This window comes from Lycium barbarum, chromosome 6 (genome assembly GCF_019175385.1).
Source record: "Lycium barbarum isolate Lr01 chromosome 6, ASM1917538v2, whole genome shotgun sequence".
Taxonomy (NCBI): domain Eukaryota; kingdom Viridiplantae; phylum Streptophyta; class Magnoliopsida; order Solanales; family Solanaceae; genus Lycium; species Lycium barbarum.
The window spans coordinates 97221516-97235525 of record NC_083342.1 but is presented as its reverse complement, the minus strand read 5'-3'; the positions used below and the strand labels follow the sequence as shown (position 1 = coordinate 97235525).

General features: G+C 36.7%; 1 protein-coding gene across 1 annotated transcript; it reads right to left on the bottom strand.

The window, feature by feature from the left end:
- Positions 1-784: 784 nt before the first annotated feature.
- On the bottom strand, positions 785-7495 carry LOC132644941 (DNA replication licensing factor MCM7). The gene is made up of 15 exons (XM_060361624.1): positions 7355-7495; positions 7188-7255; positions 6983-7042; positions 6598-6821; positions 5912-6089; positions 5612-5734; positions 5443-5532; positions 5061-5203; positions 4028-4205; positions 3746-3937; positions 3394-3566; positions 2985-3188; positions 2710-2875; positions 2053-2274; positions 785-1109 (listed from the first exon to the last, which is right to left on the bottom strand). The coding sequence occupies exons 1-15, from the start codon at positions 7383-7385 to the stop codon at positions 1005-1007; spliced, it is 2157 nt and encodes a 718-aa protein (XP_060217607.1). The 5' UTR covers positions 7386-7495; the 3' UTR covers positions 785-1004.
- Positions 7496-14010: the final 6515 nt, after the last annotated feature.

Sequence of the window (14010 nt, the reverse complement as noted above, 5' to 3'; positions counted from 1 at the left end):
GAATTCAAACTCATAATTTCAGGGGTATTTTCGGCCACTTAAAGTGCCGAAGGACAAGAATAAAAGACCAGCCCGAATAAGGCATTTATGCGAATAACCTGTTATGTGAGATACAAACTAAAGTTTTTGTATCAATAATGTTCCGACTAGCTTGACAATATCTCAATTTTTTAATTGTACTACTTTTATTCATTGTCTCTATGAACTTTTTAATCGTAAAAGTCAGCTAATATGAACTTCTCTTTCAAATTTTGTAAAATTTATTTAGAAGTCAAATCTTTTTTACCTTTTTTTTAAGAAGTAGCTTATTGAAATGAGCATGTAATTTTAAAATCAGCTCTAAAAGTTTTCACACTCTTAACTTGACCTTAATTTCAATTAATCCACATGCTTATACAGATTATCTCCTTTTTTTAGCAGATCTCTTGCATCAAAACGCTTTATTCTTAACTAATTCCTCATTAATCATAGAAATTATAAATCTTTGAAACAAATCTTGTATACTCAACTATGTCTAACAAAAAACACACCAATATATGCTATGTTGCGGCATTCCAAAGTCTGAAACGATGTTTGCAATACATATAAGTTGAGTAGAATCCGCCTTCCAGTAAGCAAGGTAATTTCAATTTGAATCTTAAAATGACTTGCGTTTAAGTCCTTTAGTGGGCCAAGTTTTTCTTCTACTGAAGAGGTTCAATCCTAAAAATGAACAAGCCGGAGTGTATAGGAACATTTTGCCTCCACATTGATATGGCGGAGAAGGTAGGAGGGGCATAGAAACTACTAGGAATAAATAATAATCCACTCTAGCAAATTCTAGTACAGATTGACAACTCTGGTCATACACAGTTAGCCCCCCATGTTGATGGGCTGTAATAATTTGATCTAAATTCATTCTTGATACAATACTAGTTTTCTAACTGTAAGTAGTAACCAAACAGCAGCGTAGATTTCGTGATACAAGCTTGCAACGGTACTGGATTCACATTGATCAGTGCCTATCATGCATCGATGAATCTGATGTTAAAGCTGTCAGGGTGAATCTGCCACACATTTAAGGCTGCATATTCTTCCAAACATTCCTTGAGTTGAGCTTCACTGTATCCCTGTTCCAAGATAAAGCAGCAAGACATCAGAGGAGAGAGAACTCATAGCAAAATGTCATTATCATGTCCAGGGAGAAAACAATTTAAGCCAGAATATAGGACTTGTTTAGTTGGATATCGAATGCCAGCAAGAAATGTATACAAGATCTCGAAATGAAAGAATCAAACAAGGTAGCCTTGAAAAGATTTTGATAAAGATATACATCCCAACTAGTTTAGCATGATCTTAGCTGATTGCTATTACTTGCAGAAAAATGAAAACTGATTTAGTTGGTTAAAAACATGGGTGGACCTGAGTATGAGGAAAGACACTACGTCCCTGTAACTAATTCTGGCAAATTCTGGGAATATACTGGTACTATATCAATAGCCAGCTTGAGCTATTTAATCTGATCTGATTTGTTCTTTCTTTTTTTTACTCTTTAATATGGGGGAATGGCAGGGTAGGTGGAGGGAAGTTCAGCAACAATAAGATGAACTAGCAGATTTTAGCTATGCATCAAGCGACACTTTTTCCAAAAGCAAAAAGATGTTCTATCAAAGTCTAACTTAACAGAATATAAATAGTTCATAAGTAGTTAGCAGATGTATCAATATTATAACCCTATACGGGCTTTTTATCATTCTGCATTCACCCTTCCCAAAAGCATGAAAATCAATGCAGTTGGACACCACTTCATTGAGAAACCATAGCACAAACATTTTTGACAAGCTTCACAGATGATGCAAACTATTTTCTTGTTCTTTGCTATGTTCTAATCACAAGTATCATCCACCTTGACTTCTTGACAGCTTTATCATCAGATAATGTGTAAGTGTGAAATGTAAAATTTGTAAAGCTGTAATCTATCATGCATGTGCACTAGATCCAAGTACATATTTAAAGCTACCAATGAGGTTAGTGCTTCCAGCTTGATCTGGCATAAGTTACCCACAAACTAACCTTTCTGGAAGTCCAGTTCAGAGCCTGGGCATAGCTTAGTTCCAGCCTGTTCATCCTAGCAGCCTCATCACGCAGGATTGAATAAATGTCGGATATTGCATCCAGGCCAGATTTTTGGCGATCATCTGAATACAAAGAGAACTTCGACATCTGCATTAGCCGAAGCGCCTCATCCACATCACTCTGAGCAACTTTCTCTGAGAAACGTAGTCTGGCTAGTGCCTAAACATGAATAAAGTGTAAAGGATAATTAAAAAGGAGGTATTGTTCTGATATTCATTTGATTATTTTGCCATCATCACTGTCTATTTGACCTTGTGATAAAGGAGACATAACTATATTTATGACCAACTTATTATCACTTGAGTTGTAAAACCTACAATCAGGACAGCGAGGTCCAGAATTGTCTTGGAAAGTAAAGCCTTATATTTTCAAGGACCCCATATTTCCTAACAATAGCTAGCCCAGATTTCTGCTATTTAGCCTTTCAAACCAAGGAGAAAACAAGAATGTTTCCCCCCTCAGTTTCTTCCACCTGGCACTTGTCATTCAGTGAAGGTTTTCCACTTTCAAATAAGAGTTGAAGAGAAAAATAGTCCCAACTCTAACTATTAAGAGTTGCGGTACTTTACTCTGTAAATTGACGCAGAAACTTACAGCTGATATTCTCAGGATGCTTAGAAGTGTTCTGACGGTTGTATAAGAGTGAGGGGTGTTTGATTTTGCTTCTTCTTGCCTGATACTAGAATATGCACCAGCAATATACTCCTCTAGCTCCTTTGGGACAGCGGGAGACAATCTCCTTGCAGCTGAAATATAAGCCCTGAGGAAAAAGGATATAGGTTGCTCAGTCAATTCTAAGACTCACTACTAACTAGTAAAGAGATGTTCTCTCTTGCAGGTTAAAACGCCAGAGAGATTTTTGTATTTACCGAAGCACAGATGGTTCAAGTGGAGTGAATCCGAGAGCAGGAGATTCTTTGTTCTGATGAACATAAACAACGTGTCTAGCCAATTCAAGATCGGCATCCATATCTGCTCGATCTAAGATTAGCCATAAAAGATCAAATCTTGATAGAAGAGCTGGAGGAAGATTAATATTTTCAGCTGGCGTCCTTCTCATATCATATCTTCCCCTAAAAAGGTTTTGAACAAAAATTGTGAGTGTTTTAAAGTTTGTGCATTACCACAGCCAACTGCCTCCACAAATAAATCAGATGACCATCTGTTGCAAAATTTAGCATATATTTACATACAGCAAAACTCAAAATTCTAAAAGATGCCAGTTTTGCTTCTCAATGTACTCAACAAGCAAAGTAGGGGAAAACAGTAAATAGTTACCAGGCAGGATTAGCAGCAGCAAGCACTGCAGTCCTTGCATTTAGAGACGTAGTGATCCCAGCCTTTGCAATACTAACAGTCTGCTGCTCCATTACTTCATGTATAGCTGTTCTATCAGACTCATCCATTTTGTCGAATTCATCAATAGCACATATACCCATATCTGCCAATACCTGAGAAAAACATTGTCACAGAATACTTAAGAAAAGATGGTTGTGTGATCAACTATCTGATGATACCACATCACTGAAAGATGTCTGATACAGTTCAAACTCGTAATGCACATTGCTCACACTATGATATTTTCCAAAACTCAATTCAGTGGAGGAAAAAAATAATGATTTGTTCTCACCAGTGCTCCGCCTTCAAGAACCATCTCATTAGTTACTGGATCTTTCTGAACAGCAGCAGTTAGACCAACTCCGCTGCTACCTTTACCAGTTGTGTAGACACCTCTTGGTGCAACATTGATTATGTGTTTGAGAAGCTGACTTTTTGCTACCCCAGGATCACCCATCAAACATATATGTAAATCACCTCTGATCTGAGTTTTTTTGTCATAAAGATGAATCAGATTTTCTTAATCTGAGGAGATAGGCAAAAGATGGATTTCAATTTAGGCAGGAGCAGTTACCTTCATACCATCCTTTAATTTCCGATGAGGAGCACCTACTAGAAGAAGAAGAAGAGCTTTCTTGATATCCTCATGCCCAAAAATTTCAGGAGCCAAGGAACGAGACAACTTGTTATATATATCTCCATCCTCAGCTAACCGTGCAATCTGCTCTTCCTCATCTCCTCTAAGTTCATAACTGCATCCGAAAACTTATTAATCATATCTTCATTACTAAGAAATTTAGCAAGAATAAAACCTTGTATTTTCTATTGCAATAGTGAACAAGTAACTTTTTCTTTATGAGCAAAAGGTTATGCGCAAATAAAATTTACAAGTAGTGCCCTCTAAAGTCCAAACATTCTAAATAGGAAACTATCCTACATTAGCTACGTTTCTTTTGAGCCGAGGGTCTACCGGAAACAGCCACTCTACCCAAGGTAGAGGTAAGGTCTGCATACATCCTACACTCCCTAGACCCCACTTGTGGGGTTACACTGGGTATGTTGTTTTTTGTATTCTAAATAGGAAACTAGAAAAGATAGAGATTTGATCCGAAGTAGTCTGAACCAATTCCAAGCAAAATATACTCCCTCTGTTCCAATTTATGTGGCACCATTTTCTTTTCGGTCTGTCCCAAAAAGAATGTCATCTTTCTATATTTAGAAACAATTTAACTTTATGAGACGATTTACAGCCACACATTTAAATAAGGCTTGTTTTGGACCACACATTTGAAAAGTCTTCCTTTCTTTCTTAAACTCCGTGCCAAGTCAAATGGTGCCACATAAATTGGGACGAAGGGAGTATTAGGTTTCGAAATTCATTTTTCTTTTAGAAACGTTTTGAATTTAAGCTCAATCTGGAATCAAGTTTGAGTCCTCAGTGTGCTGAAAGCAGACTCCAATTCATCAAGGAAAAGGTGATGCATTAAATTCAGTTGTGTTTTTCCAGTTGCTAGTAGAAGACAGAATCCATCTCAAAAAGGACTACTAGCAGAACATGAAGACGAAAAAAACTTCAGCAGAAAAGGGAAAACATAACAATAGCTTACTCTTCATATTTTTTCTTGAAATGGGTAACAGACATAGCTTCCAAGTAAGTATCTGCAATTAACCCAGCTCGCATAGCTCTAAATCCTGTGTAAGGCATAGGTAGAAAAATGCCCGACATTTCAACAACGTCACCAGGAGATACCTGCAATTTTTAGAAAAGCAGCAGCATGTGTCACACTTAAGCAGGTAGTGAAAGCTTTAGAGGAACCCCTTCAAGAAGATGCTCACTGGGAGCTTTAAATTTGTGGGATCATTTGATCTCACCGACTAACTCAATCTTAAGCAGTTTACTGTCCTTAACATTTACTCCTTACATCTAGACAAGCTCCTTTCGAAAACACTTCAAGGAAAACTATAAATAAACAAAAAAAGATCACCAACCTTCCTTGTAAGTTCTCCTCTGAAGTGCACAGTCATTGATCGGGGAATGTGACCTTTGGGGACATGTTCAGCCAACTCTTGAATTTTGGCCTGAATCAATGTCAGAAATGTTAAGCAACTGTGCTACGGATTTGATATTTTAATCAAGAGTTAATGCAAAAAAACAAACCTCTTGAAACTTCAAAAACTTTGATGCCCGAAGCTGAAGGATGAGGTTCCCTTTTGCTTTATTTACCTTGCAGCGATAGGATGGGCACTCAAATAGAGGCATGAATACTCTAGCAGTTACTTCCTGTTCATCAAATGCATTAAGATAGGCGAATTAGATCTGAAACAGTGTAGCTTTGACATGCTAATTAACACTGCTGTGGCTTAATTTATTGCTAGCATTGTGGCTCTCCTACAGTTGCAATTAGCAGGTCAAAAAAAGAGAGATTAAGTTGCAGACAAGCACAACTAAAATTCATACCTGATAGATTTCAAATCCACATTCTTCACATGTATATACAGCCACCTGCATCAGCGGCTTGACGTCGGAACAGCGTGTCACAATACCAGATATCCTGACAAGCTGACCAATATATGAAGCCCTGACCTCCCTAATTGTAAATGGCCGACCTTTTGAAGATGCTTTGATGTACACTTCACTGGATTTAACAAAGACAAACAGTTAGGCGGTCAACCCATTCAGAATTCTCACTTCCAGACTTTTCTTAAGTTAACTATAAGGCTTGACCACCCACAAGCATGTCTTTAACATAAATAGGTAGTCTCAAGTTAAAGGACAAGCTCTTTTCACCTGGGAACTTGACTGCCTAGTATATTCAGACTAATAATTTATCACACATGTCGCCACGTTGTTTCGAGATTAACTAAATAAGTCCATCTAATTCATAGCATACAGTTAACAGAAGTACTCCTAATAATGCTAAAAGAGAGAACAAACGACATTCTTATATAAGGTAAGGTATTTTATTAAAGAAATTAGTACCAACTACCAAGAGGTACCACAAGGTTTACAAAATTAAAGGACTAATGAGTTAGTACACAAATATAAAGTCCAGCAGAGAGAACAAGAGACATAATTATACATACAGGGAAAAAGAAAAGATAGCAAATTAATTCATAAAGTTATAGATTCTTTTTGCTGCTTACTAGAATCGCTTGATCTCGGGGGGCATTTTTTGTTTAGGATCAGAACCATCAGTGTTCTCAGTTCCTTCCTCCGATCGCTGAGTCATCAAAATATCATGATCATCGTCTGGAAGGGCCTCTGTTGGCTCTGGCATTAGCTCATCAATGGCACTTGCTAATATCATGATATATCGTTTAGTATTTTCAGCAATTCTACGAATAAACTCCTCGTCCAAGTCCTTGTACTGAAAGAGAAGTTACAATTCATGTCAAAGAACTAACAACTTCAAAACATAGACAAAAAGATCACTAAAAAGTGAACAACCAACATGAAAGTGGAAAATAGTAGAGGGTAAAGTCCAAAAACCTACAACAAAAAATAATTCAGAGAGGTACTTGAACTTACATCAGCTAAATCTTCGAGTTCAATCTCAATAGCCTTGGTTTTACGATTAGCAACATCTTGCTAAAGTAAAAGATAAAACAGAAACATGGAACAATTAGCAAGTATTCTATTGAGGCAAAAAAAAAAAAAAAAAACATTTCCAGTATTAATACATTCAGCGTACAGAAAGTAAAGTTTTTTAACTGGAAAGTGAGAGGGAACTCACGAGAATGTTGATGTATTTGGCTTCACCATTAGCATCAGCAAAGTTTGATAGAAAATCTTTGGCTAGATCTGTACAACGAGAGAGAATTAATGACAGTAAATGATAAATGAATCAATCGAAAGGCGGATCCAGAATTTGAAAGTGGAATACGGAGAGAGAAATGTTACCTTTGTCGCGGTTGAAGTCAAAGTCAGTCATGGTGTTGTTTGGATGGGGAGGCAGAGAGAGCAGTTGGGGAGAATATGAGGGTTGGGTTTTGGGGGAAATTGATAGTAACACACTAGGGATTTTTGGCGCCAAAATTGTTGAGGTGTTTTGGCGGGAAGATAACTGACCTAGGTTATGCTCACCTGCGCTGCGGGTGTACGTCTCTACACTAGACCAAAATAAATGTCATCGGTGATCACTAATATTCCCTCCATTTTTAAATAAATGAATTTAAGAAAGTTAATTAAGGACGTTAATCGGAACGTATTTTTGTTAATATTAGTCTTTTGCTTCTTCCTAAACTTTTCGATGGTCAATGTTGTGATTTAATACTATATATGCTCCTAGAAAATGTAAAATAGTTGAAAAACTCATTAAAGAGAAAGGTAATTTTGGAAAAATCAATTAATACATCTTTAGACTTTAAAATTTTTATTCATTTTGGACTATAAAAAAGTGTCAAAAATTCATTTATACTAGAATGGAGGGAACAGTAATTTAGTTATGTTGGATATTGGACCCGGGTCGCTCCATGTGGGTTGACCCGACCCGGTTAGTAGAGATAAAGAATAAAAGAGGTTATTATGTGAGAAGTTATATTTTAAATCAGATAACCCCACTTAGGAGAAACTGTATTACGTGGATAATATGGAACGATTTCTTCTCCATAACCTCTGCCTCTCTTCTACAAAAGAATAGAACAACGCATATGTGTAAATATGCAAAAATTTCTTCTTCTCTCAATCTCCCTAAAAATACACATATAGAAAAGGCATTTACTTCGTAGAATACTAACTTTGTTTCCTGGAGAATCGAGGTTGGACTTGTGACAATTCTTTGGTGGTAATTACAACGATTTCCGCTGCAACAAAAAAGGTACGCAATCCGTTGTTCTTGCCCCGTTATGATTTTCTAACAATGGTATCAGAGCCAAGATTTTTTGTTCCCTAGTCTGTGTCTAAGAAAATACTAGATGGAATATGTGAACAAGAATGAAACTCGCTGCATTATATTTTCTTCTTGTTCACAAAGATTGGTATTTTTTTTCGGTCCGTTCAATTTAAAAAAGAATTGATTTGTAAAAGAACTGTGTGTTTATAGTTGATACCATGACTGCGTGGAACAAAATTACTTATGATTTTTTTTGTATTGCTCTAAAGCAAACTCTTGGGTGAAGCGTGTCTAATATGAACTCTTGTTATCTGAGAATTTAGAGCAGATTTTGTGATAGGCCTTTGACAATGAATAGAATTATAATTACTACAGATTTAAGAAAACGGATATATTTGTCTTACTTCTGATGGTACATTGGAATTATTATGGGAAAAGATAGATGGTTTCATATTTTTTTTAAAAAAAAAGAAAGATTGCCAGAGAAGCAAACTTTATGAAGTCACGTTGGCTTACAATCTATTTTGTTTTGGTCAGTGTTCTTCCAATGTTGTTTCTACGTGGTGTTTTTTTTTATGTTGCCATGCGAATGAAACAGAAGATTCTCTTATTAGATGATTATTTATTAAATGAAATTCTTTCCAATTTCTTTTACTATGAACAATGAGTATGAACTTTGCCAACGTTCTGAAAATTAACTTCTGTGCATCATACATTGTGACAGTTTTTTTTTTTTTTAAAAAACTGCTTCTGAAATTTAATTTCTGAAAATTTCTTATTATGAATTACAATTTATGGTATATTTTTTCAGAATCTACTCGTTACAGGCTTTCCGTTGATATATTACTCATTAAAAACGGATTTGAAACGAGTAAGATATGATTTTTTGAAGTTAATGCTGAAAATTATGACAGTTTTTTTTTATGAAAAACTGCTTCTGAAATTTAATCTCTGGAAATTGCTTGTTAAGAACTACAATGTGTGATATATATTTTCAGAATCTACTCGTTACAAACTTTCCGTTGATATGTTACCCATTAAAAACGGATTTAAAACGAGTGAGTTATAAAGTGTTGAAGTTATGTTAAGTAAAATAAAATAATAATGTTTTTATAACCTCCTAATAGCCACGCCATTATATTGGTATATGATCCTTGACGTATTTTTGTCTTCTACAAGTAATGTGGCATGTGTTGTCATATTGAATGGTATGTCCATTCTTATTGTTTCACTGTTCCCATTTCAGACATGGCTGGACAGGGACAAGCTCGAAGTACTCCAAGTGGGAGTTCCCGAAATTGAGCAAGGAGACAATGTAGAAGAGTACGTCGTCATGGGACACATTTCCGTGGACGTGAAGTCATAAGGAATAATGTTCCAAGGGCGACCCAAAATCTACTAAGGGATCAAAGGGCTATATGAAGGGAAGGAGAGAAGAAATTTAAAGAGTTTAAAGCTTTTAGGATGTCTCCTAATACTTCAGTGCCTGAACATATTGAACTTTTTCGGTTGCAACGAGAAGAACTGGCTAATTTTATTGAAATCTCGGATTGGGAAGCTTTAGCAATTTTAGTAGATTCCCTCTGAGAGCCTTGGAGTGGTATTTTAGTTAATATTTATCACGATTTCTTTCTAAGTCAACCTTTTGAGGTGTATGTTCAAGAACTTGAATTCGAGTGGGAGATTATGAACATGTAATTTAAATTGTGATTTTTTTTTTCAATATATGGTTATGTTGTTTAACTTTCTTTTATATCCCGTTTATTTATTTATTTTTAAATGGGTTGAGACTTAATTGAAAGTTATTATTCACGCTAAGATTTATTTTTCCATTTCTGATTAAACATTTAGACTGTAAATGATGATTGGAAACTTTGTGACCTTTCGATTTTATACTAAATGTGAAGTCATTTATGGAAATTAATTGCTTGAGTGTGAATATCACATGCATAAATTTATTAAAGTAAGTATTGATGAATAAGAACTTGCTTAATTGTCTCAATCAACAAATATGGCATCTAAGAGTATCATTGCTGACTTAAACAAAGGTGAAAAACTGAATGGCGAGAATTACGACATCTGGAGTCATAAAATGTGGTATGTACTAGAAGAGCAAGATGCTCTAGAAGGTATTAACCATGTTTTGGTTCACCCAGAAGAGGGTAACACTGCTCAGCACAGGAGAGATTTGGAAACTTACAATGCGTGGAAAAAGAAAGATTCTACTGCACGTGGAATTATTGTAAGTTCTGTCGTTGATGATCTCATTCACGAATGTGAAGAATACCCTACTGCTCATGCTATGTGGGCACACTTACGAGAGACTTATGGGGGTACCACTGTGACCCGCCTTAGACAGCTGACTATCAAATTTGACACTTACAAGAAGCGTCATGATCACAATGTCAAGAAACACCTTAGGGTGATGTCTAACATGATTGCTCAACTCAAAAGTGTTGGTCATGTTCTCTCTAATGAGCAGCAGGTTCAGGCAGTGATCCGGTCTCTTCCCAATAGTTGGGAACACTTGAAGGTTAACTTAACCCATAATGATAGCATCAAAACCTTTTCTGATGTTGCCCGTCATGTCGAGGTTGAAGACGAGCGTCTTGGTGCTATCAAAACTGTATCTAATGCCTATGTAGCAGAATCAAGTGGCATAAAGTCTTCTGGCTTCAAGCGCAAGAAGAATTGGAAAAATGACGGAAAGGGTAAGGAGACTGGAGAAGGACCTTCCAAGAAAAGGAACAAGCCAAATCCCAAGAAGGGAAAACGATTTTTCAAGAAGAAAGACAAGAGTAAGATGAAATGCTACAACTGCCATGTTCCAGGACGTTTTGCTCGAGAGTGTTCCGAGCCGAAAAAGGTCGCATTTCAAAACGCATCTCTAAGTGCTACATATGTTTCTAGCACTGTTTTACTAACTGAATCTTATCCTGTGTGGATTGTAGACTCAGGGGCCACCGACCATGTGAGTCGTGATTGAGAAACGTTTGTGGAGTTTCGTCGAGTCTCACCTGGATCAAGGTGGATATATGTAGGAAATAATGCAAAGCTTGAAGTCAAAGGGATAGGCACTTGCAAAATGGACTTGCGTGGTGGCCGAACTTTGATGTTGCATGATGTCCTATATGCTCTAGAGATCCGACGTAACTTGATATATGTGTCTGTTCTTCTAGATCTAGGTTTCGATTTAAAGTTTAGTCGCAATGGTGTTAGAATTACTCAAGACAATGTTTTTTATGGTTTTGGACTACGTTATGATGGTTTTATTGTTTTAGATTGTAATCCTTCAACTTATGACTATTATGTTGACCGTTGTGTAATGACATGTTATTCTAGTAACAGTGATGTTGATGTTATTACATGGCATGCAAGATTAGGTCACATAGGGCAAGACCGGATGAATAGATTGGCAAAGGAAGGGCATTTAGGTCCTTTCTCCAAAATTGAATTGCCAACTTGTGAAAATTGTCTTGCCGGAAAGATTACGCGTAAACCATTTGGGAAGGCTAAGAGAGCAGATTCCCCGTTGCAATTAATCCATTCTGATATCTGTGGTCCAATGAATGTGAGGGCAAGGTCTGGTGCTTTGTATTTCATTGCATTTATTGATGATTTCACGCGCTTTGGTTATGTCTATTTGATTTTTCATAAATCTGAAGCACTTGAATGCTTTAGAAAATATATGAATGAAGTTGAGAATCAATTACATAAAAGTATAAAGACTTTAAGAACCGATAGAGGCCGTGAATATTTATCAAAACAGTTTGAAGAATTATGACAGAATGGTGTAGCAGAAAGGAGCAATAGAACATTATTGGACATGACAAGATCTATGATGGCGCATGCAAATTTACCTATCTCCTTCTGGGGAGATGCATTATTGACTGCAGCCTACATACTAAATAAAGTGCCTTCTAAATCAGTTACTTCCACTCCCTATGAGTTATGGACTGGTCATAAACCGAACTTGAATGATCTACGACCTTGGGGTTGTGCTGCATATGTAAAGGATCATTTTGGTAAGTTTGGAAAACTGAGTCCAAAAGGGAAGAAATGTATCTTCATAAGATACTCAGAACACTCCAAAGAGTATGTGTTCATTGGTGAATTAGAAGATGGAAGTATAACTGAAATTGAATTACGAGATATCACTTTTTTAGAAAATGATTTTCCCAAAAAGGGAGAAATAAAAGAAGGAGAGCCTCTTTACGAAATGTTAAATTCAGATGATCAAACAATGTCTTCGGACATGTTTAATAGTCAAATAGATCAAGGATCAGTTCCTGGTCCAAGTGGGAGTTTTGAATCCCAAAATCCTTTAGAGGAATCTGAATTTCAACAACCTAAGAGTACCAGAAAAGGTGTACCTAAACGATCTTATGAGATTGAAGATTACGTTTTCCTGGTGTCTCCCACATAATTGGATGAGCCTAATTATGTGACTGAGGCTTTGGCAAGTCCTGGAAAAGATGAATGGATGAAAGCAATGAAAGAAGAATTAGAGTCCATGAGAACCAACAAAGTCTGGGATCTGGTTGACCTTCCTTCTGGGCGTAGAGCCATTGGGAACAAATGGGTTCTCAAGGTTAAACGTAAAGCGGACGGGTCAATAGAAAGACACAAGGCACGATTGGTCGCAAAAGGTTTTACCCAACAAGCTGGAATAGATTATGAGGTAACCTTTTCACCAGTTGTGAAGTTTACCTCAATTCGGTTACTTTTGGCTATTGTTGCACGTTTGGATCTAGAGTTACACCAAATGGACGTGAAGACAGCTTTTCTCAATGGAGAATTAAACGAGGAAATCTACATAGAACAACCTATAGGTTTCATCGTTAAAGGCCAAGAAAAGAAAGTTTGCAAATTAAAAAGATCCATTTATGGCCTGAAGCAGTCTTCAAGGCAGTGGTATTTGAGATTTCACAAAGAGGTGATTTCATATGATTTCACCATGATCGATGAAGACCATTGCATCTATGTGAAGAAGTCCAATGGAATGTTTGTAATTCTTTCCCTTTACGTGGATGATATTTTATTAGCCGGAAATAATTTGGAGTATGTGAAAACTATCAAGTCATGGCTTGCAAAGTCATTCGATATGAAAGACATGGGTGAAGCAGACTATATATTGGGTGTTAAGATCCAAAGAGATCGTTCCAAGAAGGTTTTGAGTCTATCTCAAGAAACTTATATAAGGAAAATTTTGGAATGCTTTCGAATGAATAGTTGCAAACCCATGGATACTCCAATAGCAAGAGGTGAAACTTTAAGCCTTGAAATGTATCCAGAGACTGAAAAAGAAAAGGAAGACATGTCTCGAGTTCCATATTCTAGTGCTGTCGGGAGCTTGATGTACGCTATGATGTGTACTCGTCCGGACATTTGTTATGCCGTAGGTCTGGTTAGCAGGTATCAGTCCAATCCTGGAAGAGATCATTGGAAAGCTGTGAAGAGGATCTTCCGATACCTGAAAGGAACTGTTGATTATTCACTATGTTATAGTGGAAATGATTTACACTTGAGAGGATACACAAATGCTGATTGGGGTGGTGACCGGAACGATAGAAAATCGACATCCGGTTATGCTTTCTTACTTAATGGTGGTGCTATTTCATGGAAAAGTAAGAAACAAACTTGCATGGCTCTTCAACTATGAAAGCTGAGTTTGTGGCTTGTGCATCTGCAGTACAAGAAGCTGTTTGGTTAAAAAGATTCTTTG

Bases quoted from the DNA above. Each gene is read 5' to 3' on its own strand.
- LOC132644941 (XM_060361624.1), bottom strand. From the start codon at position 7,385: ATGACTGACTTTGACTTCAACCGCGACAAAG. The intron at 5,204-5,442 runs GTTGGTGATCTT...TAAAAATTGCAG, and splicing joins GAGGAGAACTTACAAGGAAG to GTATCTCCTGGTGACGTTGT. The intron at 3,189-3,393 runs GTAACTATTTAC...AAACCTTTTTAG, and splicing joins GCTGCTGCTAATCCTGCCTG to GGGAAGATATGATATGAGAA.